The sequence below is a fragment of the Girardinichthys multiradiatus genome, chromosome 10 (assembly GCF_021462225.1).
Source record: "Girardinichthys multiradiatus isolate DD_20200921_A chromosome 10, DD_fGirMul_XY1, whole genome shotgun sequence".
NCBI classification, from domain to species: Eukaryota; Metazoa; Chordata; class Actinopteri; order Cyprinodontiformes; family Goodeidae; genus Girardinichthys; species Girardinichthys multiradiatus.
Genome location: NC_061803.1, coordinates 36,765,046 through 36,778,552, shown reverse-complemented (window position 1 = coordinate 36,778,552; position 13,507 = coordinate 36,765,046). Strand labels below are relative to the sequence as shown.

At 41.0% G+C, this 13,507-nt stretch overlaps 1 protein-coding gene across 1 annotated transcript; it reads left to right on the top strand.

Moving 5' to 3' along the window:
- Positions 1-7,386: 7,386 nt before the first annotated feature.
- egr2b (early growth response 2b) lies at positions 7,387-10,447 on the top strand. The gene is made up of 2 exons (XM_047377598.1): positions 7,387-8,490; positions 8,694-10,447. Exons 1-2 carry the CDS (start codon positions 8,319-8,321, stop codon positions 9,863-9,865), a joined length of 1,344 nt encoding a protein of 447 aa, XP_047233554.1. The 5' UTR covers positions 7,387-8,318; the 3' UTR covers positions 9,866-10,447.
- The last annotated feature ends 3,060 nt before the right edge of the window (positions 10,448-13,507 follow it).

Sequence of the window (13,507 nt, the reverse complement as noted above, 5' to 3'; positions counted from 1 at the left end):
GTTTCTGACTCCTCATTCTCTCCGTTTGCCAGTGAGAATAATCTCTGGAGATTTAAACTGCAGCTCTTTTTGTCCTTCTCCAATTTTCAACAAGTTTCCATGTGAAGATGAGCTCACCGGAAGCTTAGGAAATTCAATCCATCCATCCATTGTCTTCAGCTTTTCTAAGATTGGGTTGCTGGGGTAACAGGTTCAGGAGTGAAACCCAGACATCCCTCTGCCCAGCAGTACTCTCTAGCTCATTCTGATGAATCCAAATTCATTCCTGGGCCAGTCCCTCCAGCAAGTTCTAGATCTATCCCAGGGCCTCTTTCCAGTGGGATTTGCTAAAAAACCTCCAGAGGAAGGTATTCTAGATTCCCAAAAACACCTCAACTGACTCCCATCGATGTGGAGAAGCAATGGCTCTGCCGCAAATGAATGATCTCCTTACCCTATCTCTAAGGTTGAGTCTGGTCACTCTATGGGGGAAGCTCACTTCATCTGCTTGCATCTGGGATCTTACACTTTCTGTCATGATCCATACCTCCTGACTATAAGGGAGGATTGGAACATAGAGAGACCAGTATATTGAGAGGTTCCCCAACTCAGCTCTTTCTTCGCCACAGAAGCCTCAAAACTTTTTCATTACTACAGACACGGCTCGATCCATAAGTTGATCTCCTGCTTCATACTGCCACCAATGGTGAACAAGGAAACCAAAATACTTGAACTCAGCTTGATGTATAGACAGACCCCCGATCCAGAGGGAGCAGTCCACTGCTTTCCAGTTCAGCACCAAGTTCTTAGAGAAGCGGTCTTTCATCCCAGCCGCTTCACACTCAGTTTCCTTTCCAATTACGCTATATTCAGTTAACATGGACATTTCATTCATATCTAAATATAGACAGTTCTATAATTGTTTTCCATGTATTTTCAAACACAAACACACACACACACACATCTTTAATGATGCTTTTATTGACAGTCCGTATTGACGACTACTGTGAATAATGTGAAAGTTGTGTGTGAACGTGAGACTCTGGAGCTGTTGTCTCATTTGTCATGTCTTATGTTAGATGTATGGACACGTAACTTAAGCTCGGAGACAAACTAATGACATCATAGTGGCAATCATTCAAGATGTTTAACTAGAGCAGAAACAGTTGCCATATCTTAAATGTGTGCAGCAACGGCAGAAAGATTAAAGGTAGCTATTCAGACATATACTGACTATAGCAGTTTAAAACAACCCAAAATGATATTTCCATTTAATTCAATTCATTTTATTTTAATAGTGCTAATTCACAATAAATTCAATTTACTTTTCCAAAAACCTAACAGGGATATCATATCTTTCAACTACAGGCAAAGAAACTTCACAGAATCTCTCATCAAAAACAGGTTTTTAAAAGCCTGCAACAGAAGAAAAAAGTGCTTCTGCATATCAACTATCCAGGTCACCACATTGAGAGGGCCATGGCCAGAATGCTTGTTAAACATGAAGCCGCACGGGAAGAAGTCAGTTTCAGGGGTATTTGTTAAACACTTTGCTGATAACAAATTCTGATGTAGATTCTGAAGCATTTCCTTCCAGTCAGATGGGCTTTAGACTAATAGACTAAGCATTTCACTTGTTTGGCGTTCAGCCTTATACAGGTCCTTCTCAAAATATTAGCATATTGTGATGAAGTTCATTATTTTCCATAATGTCATGATGAAAATTTAACATTCATATATTTTAGATTCATTGCACACTAACTGAAATATTTCAGGTCTTTTATTGTCTTAATACGGATGATTTTGGCATACAGCTCATGAAAACCCAAAATTCCTATCTCACAAAATTAGCATATTATTAAAAGGGTCTCTAAACGAGCTATGAACCTAATCATCTGAATCAACGAGTTAACTCTAAACACCTGCAAAAGATTCCTGAGGCCTTTAAAACTCCCAGCCTGGTTCATCACTCAAAACCCCAATCATGGGTAAGACTGCCGACCTGACTGCTGTCCAGAAGGCCACTATTGACACCCTCAAGCAAGAGGGTAAAACACAGAAAGAAATTTCTGAACAAATAGGCTGTTCCCAGAGTGCTGTATCAAGGCACCTCAGTGGGAAGTCTGCTGGTGTTGGTCCACTGTATTTTATCAAGGGCAGGGTCAATGCAGCTAGCTATCAGGAGATTTTGGAGCACTTCATGCTTCCATCTGCTGAAAAGCTTTATGGAGATGAAGATTTCATTTTTCAGCACGACCTGGCACCTGCTCACAGTGCCAAAACCACTGGTAAATGGTTTACTGACCATGGTATCACTGTGCTCAATTGGCCTGCCAACTCTCCTGACCTGAACCCCATAGAGAATCTGTGGGATATTGTGAAGAGAACGTTGAGAGACTCAAGACCCAACACTATGGATGAGCTAAAGGCCGCTATCGAAGCATCCTGGGCCTCCATAAGACCTCAGCAGTGCCACAGGCTGATTGCCTCCATGCCACGCCGCATTGAAGCAGTCATTTCTGCCAAAGGATTCCCGACCAAGTATTGAGTGCATAACTGTACATGATTATTTGAAGGTTGACGTTTTTTGTATTAAAAACACTTTTCTTTTATTGGTCGGATGAAATATGCTAATTTTGTGAGATAGGAATTTTGGGTTTTCATGAGCTGTATGCCAAAATCATCAGTATTAAGACAATAAAAGACCTGAAATATTTCAGTTAGTGTGCAATGAATCTAAAATATATGAATGTTAAATTTTCATCATGACATTATGGAAAATAATGAACTTCATCACAATATGCTAATATTTTGAGAAGGACCTGTATGTTTGAGCCAAAATATGACTGATGATCCAGGAGCCCTGGTAGGTGCTAATGTGGAGGCTGTAGCTTAACGAAGCAGAGACGAGGATAATGATCAAATCTATTTATGTTCCTTTTAGGTGTTTTTCACTGATTTCTGAGCATATTAGCCACTCATATTATATTTTATTCATAACATTGTATTATGCTGCTTATTCCTCAGTTAAGTGACATAGGATGGCAAATTCACAATTATTTCATTCTTCCAAGTGCTTAAGCATAGAGTGGATCTTCTGGACTTGTATAGAACTGCACCGGGTCCTGCGCTTTACTAATTTAATTGCTACAGAGCTTCTCACTTTTTTGCTGTTATTAGAAACCTGGGATAACGCTCCATGTGAAATCATAGTGCTTTTAGCTGGTTCTAATGGACCTATCCTCAGCCTGCCTGATTGCTCATCGTTCTTGGAAATTGATGCAGATAATGTGGTTGTCTTGCAGGTTCCCTACAGGATAAATAGTGGGTACTTCAATATCAAATCTAGCTATTCTAGTTTAAAATTTACTATAGAACATTTGAAAACTACAAGAAAAAACGTCTAGTCATATGAGAACAGAACTGAAATCTTTGCATATCATCACACACCATTTTTGGAGAAGGAATTTAATTGCAGATCAGCCCAAAAACACCCTGCCAACAGTGAAATGTGAAGGTGTGGGGCTGTTTTTCAGCATACTGTTTAGTAAGCTATTTTTGATGAGAATCTAATGATCAAACAATTTATTTTTGAACATCTTCCGATTCACACGATTCATATGATGAATGCATGAACTTAATAAAAAAATGGAACGTGTCTTCTATCAGATATGAAGTGTATTGCTGGATGAGCCGTCCATCACTGGATGAGCTATGGCTCAGTGGGTTTCTAACCTTCTCACCATTTTAACTGCTTTGAACACAATTTTTATACTGAAGATCCATGCCATTTCTCCAGTTTACAGTAAGAGTCTTCCACTGAAACCCCACATTACCTTCAAATCCTATGGCATCATCGGATGAGGAGGCAGAACTAATTTGCCGTGTAGCATTGGAAAAACAAAACGGAAAAAAGAAGGTAGTGTTAAAGGCCATCAAACTAGACAAGGGACGAAGAAGAGGAACACACGTGTCTGTGCGAGGTATAGAGTGGTCGTGACGCTGCCCGTACTCGAGACCAGCTGCTCAGAGCAGAGTGTCACATATAAAACAGTTTGATGTGGAGACTTTTCCTGCTGGGTTGTTTGTTATGTGGCACGACATACGCGTAAGCAGTCCTAATGGTGCGTTCAGACCGACTGCAATTCCAGCAAATTTTTCGCCTCATTCACGTGCTAAAGTGTCCCTGACATTTCACCAGCAATTCGCATGGCTGTCCATTCCCTTCACCGCATCATCAAATAGGAGGAGCTTCTACCTCCTGCTTGCCGCTTTCAACTCAACATGGCGGATCTGGATTTTGCGGAGCAAGTCACGGTGCTTTATTTATGGAAAACCAAACAACGCCGCCATCATCGGTGTCTTTGGGTTTACCCAATTCTCCAGAGATGAAACCAGTTTGGAGAGTACCACCACCTACTCCAAGAGCAGCGCCTAGATGATGATCACTTTCAGCGGTATTTCCGCCTATCTAGGACCCAGTTTGAGGACATATCAGCCTCCGGGACACCAACTGCAGGCGCTGTATCCCCACTGCAGAATGCCTGTCCATCTGTCTTTGGTGAGTAAAAAAATCTCAGCTCCATAGAAAGCTGATTGTGAAGGCCACAATTGTACTTCACAAATTCATACGTGCCTAATCAACCAGTCCTTTTAACCAGTAAATTTCAGCAGCTTTTTTCAATGCCATCCACAAATGTTCCAGAGTAAACATTTCTTCATTAATGTTTCTGTCTTTTTTATATATGTGATGTTTGCAGATTTTAGGTATTGTTTTCCCTCATTTCTTTGCAGGGACTGCACTGACTGATTCAAGATGCAAATTGACAAAGAAATTCCAATTCCAGCGAAATTCGCTTCACATCCATCGCGGGTTTCACTTCACTCTCGCTTCTCTCTATTTGCCCTAATCGCTCAGTTCGCATTGGGTCCTTCACATCGCCTTGCATCGCTTCGCTCCTGACGCGCCTCTACATAGGGTTAACATGTAAATCACTCCTATCACGTCATTCGCAGTCAGTCTGAACGCACCATAAAAATTGAGCTTTGCAGGGACATGTTCGCAGAGTCAAGTACGCGCGACTATGTGTTGCCCATAACATTATAGTGTTGCTGAAAACATTACGCAGCTTCTTGCCAGATGTTTCTTTAGAAACAGAGCTGGAAAGGGGGTCATTTTGGTGCCACAACTGCTGAAAAACACTTGCATTTTCTTCCAATCAGCATCCATGCATGGCTGCATAATGCATTGTCCAGCTATTGACTGATGTTTGTCAGGTTTAGTGAAGAGACAAAGAGAGGGGATGTACAACCAAACACAGATTAGACCATTTCACTAATTTCACTTAATTATTTTGATGTTAAAGCCTAAAGTACAAAAGAAGAGAACACATGGCTAAAACCAATTTTTTTTGAATGTCTAGTAGCCTAACATAAAAAATAAAGTGTTGATAATAGAAACAAACATACAGTATTTTAGAATTCCAGCATGCTGACCAAAACTCTGTCCTTTGTAGGTAAAAGATACTTTAACTCAAGGAGCTCTTTTCATGCAAGCATTTCTACTTCAACAGTTGAGAAATCATTTTGCTCGTTAGTTAACATTACAGGCTAAGATATGTTGAAGGCTAAATATAATGCTCTATGATATAGAGCAGCAAACAAAAAATAGTAAAGTAGGGTTTTGATTTGAAATGAAAGTTGAGCTACATGAAAGTGTGGAGAGTTATATTGATATTGGTAATGTTATATTGTTAATGTAATGTTTCAACTCTGTCAGAAAACAGTCAAATAATGTATACTGTTTTCTCACCTGATTCAGTGAGTCTCTTTTGATTATGCTGTATAGCAGAACATTGATTTATTTCTTTTAAAAAATGTTGCAGCAAAATGCCAAGAAAATCTAGGCAATAAAAGCACAAAAATATCCTGTTTTTTTTTTTTATTGTATAAATAAATTTGGCAATAGATGCCTTTTTTTGGCTTCAGCACCTGCCTCCACAAATGTCTCTTTTCCAAATAGGACATGCCAGGAACACCTTGAAAAGGTGGCATCCGCATCAGAAGCCTGAACCACTTTAGCGGACACCTTTCTGTAGGGAGGAGCACTGCAAACAAGCTTTAGAGGCTTTTCTTTGAGGCTGAGCCCAACAGATATGGAGGAAGCTCAATTCTGATCAAACTGTTAATGGTTTTGGTCTATGTCTGAAAACCATAAAATAAGCCTGGTAAATTAGATGGACCAGTAATTCAGGAGCTTTACATTTTTTGCTCAGATTTTTTGCAACAGAATGGAACAATGCTTTCATTAGGGCAAAGCCTAGATCCATCAGCCTATCTGCTGCTCCGTCTTGCCTTCACTCATCGTGCACGACACAAAGATATTTGAACACCTCCATTTGAGGTAGAGTCTCAGATAGAGCTGTTCTTGGAGCAGGTGGAGAACCAGAACTCAGACAGAGAAGAGCTGATGATCATCCTGCTGTTTCACTCAGCATTTGGGATCTCAAGAAAATGACAATTTCTTTGTTTATTCTTATTAAGGTAATCCCTGGTGGCTGATTTAGATCCACTGACAAAACTGTAAAACCATCCTACACATCCCATGACAGAAGGGCATCTATTGAATGTCCATTTGGGTTCTACTGATCCAAGGTTTGTTGTCTTAGCTAGCTAAGGACATTAAATCTTCAGTGAATAAATGGGAGCGATGGCTAGACCTCAGTGTTCATCAAATCTACTGTAGTATCTGATATAGATGGCTAATTTAGTGATCCGTACATATCACAGCTTCTCTGAATTAGTAAGCTTATTGATCCACCTTCTGCAGTCAAAATGCTATATAGAGAGGTATTCCACTGAGCATACTGACAGGTATTACAAGTTTCTTCATCATGATTGGTGAAAATATGTCAGGTAGCTTCAGGTCACCAGAAAGCCATCAGAAAGGTTTTATTTAGATCACAACAAGGTTTTGGTTGGCTGTGTGATGTGGCTGTGCAACACACATTAAAGCCGACATAATGGAAAGTAAATTCCACCCAAGGTGCCCAGTGTTTGTTGTTTTCTGTCTATCTTTTTCTCCACCCACAGAGGGACTTTTCACAGTCAAACAGAACAGAGCAGTGGCGTTTGTGTGTCTGGGACAGAGAGAGGGGGCGTGAGACAACAACTCTTCCTGAGGACACCACAGGAGGGCACCCATTTCTTCAGAACTACAATAAATTCTTTAAGGTCACATGTGTCAAAGAATCATGAACACGTGTGTGTAAAACATTTTATCTATACAATTTGTGGCCTTAAGTTCACATAGCAACTGATGAGTTTTAAGTGTTTATTCTATAGTCCAATCTGAAAGAAATAGAAAAGGATAGAGGCCTATTTTATTTATGAGGGTCTGTCATTTTATTTGCATTGTGTATTTAATTAACAGTACAGATTGCTTCTAGAAACATTGGTTTCCTTTTTCCTGTGCTCTATAAATATCTCTAAATGACTATAGTTAATTTCTCAGTGAACTAAATCTAGTCTTTCCTAGAGCATAGTCAAATCAGGCTGTCAGAAGTTTCCGAATTTTTCAGCCTGTCACCCAGAGGAAGAAATTCCACTTCTCTGTCCGTCTCATTTGACTGTGGTTATGCCTTTCTCTCTCTCACTCTCTCTCTTTCTCTCTTAGCTAGGTAAAATTCGTCACTTTCCGATGATCAAATTCCGGAACAGACAACCAAATAAGGAACGGGGGTGTGTCCCTTTGGACCGGATTCGACCTTTTATGGGTTCAAAAGCCAAACCTCAAGTGTTTTATTTTGATATTTTGTACGACTCAGATAGAGAAAAAACAGCAGAGTGGAAATGGAGAACACGCATCAGCTGTTCTCTCGGTCTGATGTTGGAAGGTTCAGTTGTGAGGAGCATCAGCATCGCACTACAGCGAGTGGAAAAAAAAGTTCTTATCTCTTCTGCAGCAGCGGGCTCTCCACTGAGAAGTGATTCCCTTTGAAATCGTCACGGAGCCGCCCAGCCAATCAGAATCAGCAGCGCGTGCCGTCTTTGGCCCTCCCTGTCCATATTTGGGTAATGACGTAACAGGCACGTCCAAAAGGTTCCCCATATATACATACTAGTATCAGTTCGCCCGCCTCCGTCACCAAAGCCAGTCTGAAAGTTTGTCACATGAAGTGCAGTAGCAACAAGGAGCGCATCCACTCACAGCGGCTGTGACCAACAGAGACATGCAGCGGTGACCCCTCTTAGGCCAGGTTCCACGCTCCTATCAGGCAGAGGCTTACGACCAGCAACAACAGGGACGAGAGAGAGAAAGAGAGAGAGGTGAGCACACCATGACAGCTAAAACTCTGGAGAAAGTGCCGGTGAATCTCGGAGGGTTCGTGCATCCAGTGGCCGACAGCGTGTACTCCGTGGATGACCTCGCCAGCAGCCTGCCGACCTCTGTGGCCATCTTTCCCAACACCGACCTGGGAGCACATTACGACCAGATTAATGTGGCAGCAGGTACGACAAACCAGTCCGAAAGTCCCTTTTATTAGTCTTCTATAATAAACTGTTACAGACGTGTACTTCCAAAGTGTTCTAGAGAGAAAGAGATGAAATGCAAAGTAAATGAAAATAATAAAAAGTAGTGTAGTACGGTTGAGTTGTAGAAGGAGCGGTCACTGTGAGCAGGTGGGTGAATCATGGTTTGTTTTTCTCCGCAGACAGCCTGATGGGTGCTGACATGATCGCTGAGAAGCGCTCAGTGGACCTTTCCTCCTACTCCAGCGGTTTCTCTCAACCCACATCCCATCGGAACCAGACCTTCACCTACATGGGGAAGTTCTCCATTGACTCCCAGTATCCAGGGAACTGGAACCCAGAGGGAGTCATTAACATCGTTTCTGGTATTTTCAACGTGGCCCAGCCGCCTCCCCCTCCACCTCCTCCCTCCTCTTCAGCTTCTTCCTCCCCGGCTTCATCTGGATCTCCACATCACTTTTCCAGTGGAGGTTTGAGTTGCACCATGGCGGCTCAGAGCCAGGCAGACCTGGATCACCACCATCACCTGTACTCACCCCCGCCCCCTTACTCCTCCTCTGGCTGCGGGGAGGTGTACCAGGACCCATCGGCGTTTTTGTCCACCTCCTCTTGTCCGATAACCTCCTACCCTCCTCCCTCATACTCCTCACCCAAGCAGCCCAGCAGTTCAGACGGACCGGGCCTTTTCCCCATCATCCCTGACTACTCAGGCTTCTTTCAGCCGGCCTGCCAGCGGGATATGCACCCGGCAGCTATCCCTGATAGGAAGCCGTTCGTCCCGTGTCCTCTTGATACATTCCGAGTCCCCCCTCCCCTGACACCGCTGAACACTATCAGAAACTTTACTTTGGGAGCTCCGGGTGGTGGTGGCTCAGAAACGGGGCAGCCAAGGCTCTCCTCTGCCTACAGCCCACAGAACCTGCCCCTCAGGCCGATCCTGCGGCCAAGAAAATACCCGAACAGACCCAGCAAAACGCCCGTTCATGAGCGGCCGTACCCGTGTCCGGCGGAAGGATGTGATCGGCGGTTCTCCCGCTCCGACGAACTAACCAGACACATCCGCATCCACACTGGGCATAAGCCCTTCCAGTGTCGAATCTGCATGCGGAACTTCAGCCGCAGCGACCACCTCACCACGCACATCCGCACGCATACGGGAGAGAAGCCGTTTGCCTGCGACTTCTGCGGCCGCAAGTTCGCTCGGAGCGACGAGAGGAAGAGACACACTAAGATCCACCTGCGGCAGAAAGAGAGGAAGGCGTCCACAGTGTCTTCTTCATCCTCATCATCTGGAAGCTCCGTGTTGGAGCGTCCGTCAGGCGGCATCAGCGCAGCCACTGGGATCTGTTCCTAGGTTTGACTTCCCCTGGGGGTGTGGCTCACACGAACCCCTTACAGAAGAAGAACTATCAGAACTATCCGTGGGAAAGTTCTGTGATGGTAAAGAACTTTTGCGCAGTGGTGCACTAAGACGCACAGCCAAGCTACTGAACTTACACAGATACTTATACATATGCACTTTGCCTGCACAACCTACTGAAATATGATTCAATCTAAGATTAAACGTTTTCATAAAAAGGAGGTTTCTTATATTCTCACTGAACTGTGACACGGCCTGCGCTTAGCTGTAAAATAACGGCAATAATGTTACAAAGAAATGAAAACACGTTTAAGTTATTTCGTTTGTTTGCTGATGAGTGTATTTCTCCAGTGCCTTGCTGTGTGTCTTTTGTACACAGATTGATTCAAGGACGCTCCTAATGCAATGTAAATCTGTCCGTTAATATGTAAAGTTGGAAGACATTCTATTTTTGTACACATCCAGTCTGGTGTCGCTCCGAATCTTCATTAACTGTTGCTCATGTGTAAAAAGTCTGTCAAGGTGTAAATATGTTGTGATGTGTGTGTTTTAAGACTTATTAAATGGATGAAAACATGCTTTTATTATGACTGAAGCGCAACGCGCCGAGCAGAATAAACCTCGTCTCACCGGAGATACTTTTTATGTTTGGGCAAATCCCTCGTTGCGTCATCCCTGGCATGTCTGACTCAGAGTTTAAACCTACTCACTTTTTATTTTAGTGTCACCTCAGGTTATTATCAGACACTGATCTAGTAAGCAGACATGTTAAAGCCTCACAACAAACTGGACAAGTCCGCGCTTTGGCACAGACAAGCAAGAACAAAGACTGGGAAAACCGATAGTATTTCTATAACCCATATATAGACACGCGTTTATTTTAAACATTCAGAAAACTAGTGATCAAAGAAAAAACAGAACACACTTTTTCCACAAAGGCTACTTTCTATCAAGTATTTCCGGATGCACAATTCCTCAATTAACCACATCTGTTGTATACTTATTAATATTCTCTATATATTTGTCTGCATCTTCCTCCATTAATGGACTGTTCTGTCCAGGATGTGGTTTTCTTCAGAGTTGTTTCTGCAAAACTAAAATTCCTAAAATTATTTGTGGATTCAACAGAAAATGGAGTAATATTATAAATATTAAACCTGACAAGATTTCTCGACATTGTATTAAATACTATAAAAAAACAGTGAGAATTATCACAAATAAAGTGTCAAATCATTCATTCCAAGGCTCGAATAACGGGGAAACTTGTCATTTTTCCTTCAAAATTGTTTCTTCATTTCATTGTGAGCATCTAAAAAACAGAAACACAAGATGAGATTTTTAGTCCTAAAACGACTTATTAAAGGCATTCATTAACAATTAAAAAATCTATTATTTAGTAAACAGCATTAGTTTACAGCGCATCTGACCCTACAGCCTACTATTCCCAGGATATACAGTACATGGGTTTAATAACACACACACACACACACACACGTTTTGAATAGCAGGAGAATAACTGCAGCCCGGATGTTCTAGTATTTTCATGTCTAACAGACATATTTAATCTAGCATGACCCAACTCATCGGCTACAGTAATAAATCTACTCTAACTCAACTTAATAACAGGGTTTTTCAGTAGACCAGTTTAACAGCTGTTTAAATGATATTTAGCTTCTGTTTAAGTTAACACAATCTAAAATAATGACTACAAGCTTAATAACACTAAATAAACTTCATTTGTTAACTAAAGATTTGTTATGTTAATTTACTTTATCTACATTATTGTAAATCAACTAAAAAAATGATCAAGCATAGTAAAACTGAATTTAAACATTTCATCTGGATAATTTAAAGGATAAAATGGCCTGAACAAACTCCTTTTTACGCAATTCAATGTCTAACTGGTTGCTGGGCATCAAAATAAAAAGCAAAGAAAGTTTTAGTTTTTGCTTGTAGTTAAAAAAAAACTGCATTTCTGAGGACCTGAAGTTTAAAACAGCGACAGAATAAAACAATTAAACAAGACGAGACACAAAGTCCTGTGTTTGGTAACAGAATGTGCCAGCGTCCTCCTGGTGAATCTCTAAGGAGGACATTATTACATATAAATATACCATTTTTATTCAGTAAATCAATTAAGTGACTTGAGATATTCTAATGTATTAAATATTTCCTTGGACTCTGTTTCATACAGTTGATAGACTGAATAAAACAATGAAAAGGATCACTCACCAGCTGCTGAAGCCTCTCCCAGGAAACACAGCTGGTCTCATTCCTCCATCTGCCTGAGAAAGAAATCAGTCTCTTCCTTTTCTCAGTTTGAAGTTCACACATTGGAAAATCAATTCAATAAACTGATTATTTTCCTGTTAGGTCACAACAAAACTTTTAGTTTAAAATCTTTTTAAGATGAAGCTGCTAAGAGGTCAAAATGAGTTTTTCTTGCCAAAAGGCCTTAGAAGATCAATCTGAGATGCTGATCCATCCTTTATTAAATCTCAGTTGGATTAATTTACCTGTTTCTATGTTGCTTTTAATCTGTTGTCACTCAGACATGTGAACATCCTGTTAGATGGGAAACCTGCTACGCTGACTATCAGTTTAAAATGTTACTGCTTGGTTTATAGAATATAAAAGCTTCTTAAAACCAAGTTTAGCTGTCTGAACCTTTGACCCCTCACATTCTCGCCAGAGTACTGAGCAGAGCCGTTGCTAGACATAAACCAGGAATGGGGCACGAGATTTTAATAGAAAATATATAAATGCAAAAACTCCTGTCTTATAGATACAAACCATTCACTCTAGCAGTCTGGCTACAAATAGAAAGGATTAAACACCTGCTTTTCTACTGAATTTATAATCCAAATCACAGCAACGTGATTTTTTTGTGTGAAACCAATTCAGGGTTGAAATAGTCATTTTATATATGTATTATGTGATCATTTGCATTTTTTTAAATAAAGGCTTTATGACCCAAATTTATTGGCACACAGTATTTCCTTTAAATGTAAATGGTTAAAAGTGAATGTTTTATTTCCATTGGGTATAATGGAAATGGTACCGAGACCTTGGGTTGAACCTTCTCTTAGCTCTTTTTAAAACTTTTTATTTGTCATGTGTTTCTGGATTCATGAGGTGAAATAGTGATTTCTACTTTTAATTGATGGAATCTTCAATTGTTTTTGCAGTTCTTGAATTCATGCTGATTTGTGTGGTTTATTGAAGCATGCTACAGAAATATCAGCTGCAGATGAGGATGCTATATGTGTGCAGCAGGAACAGTTGCATGTGGTGCATTGTAGCAGAAACATGATAGAAGCTGCTCTGCTGTTATTTATTAGGATTTAAATAGCAGTATTCCTCCATCCTTTGGCAACTACACTCATGTTTTAGTCTTCACCAGGTGTTAAATGTGTCTTCAGAGCAAAATGATTTGGCTTAACATGGTGGCTTGAGCATGAAGCTAAGTTCCCATCATACCATTAACAACCGTCAGGACAGGCCTGGTGTTGTGCATCTCCACCAACAAATCATCTGCTATCTAAGGTTAAACTGTTTGATATAAACCTTTGTAACTGAGGTCCATTGACAGCAGAATCAGGTATGGTACTGGAAAAGAACCAGGGTAAATAGAAC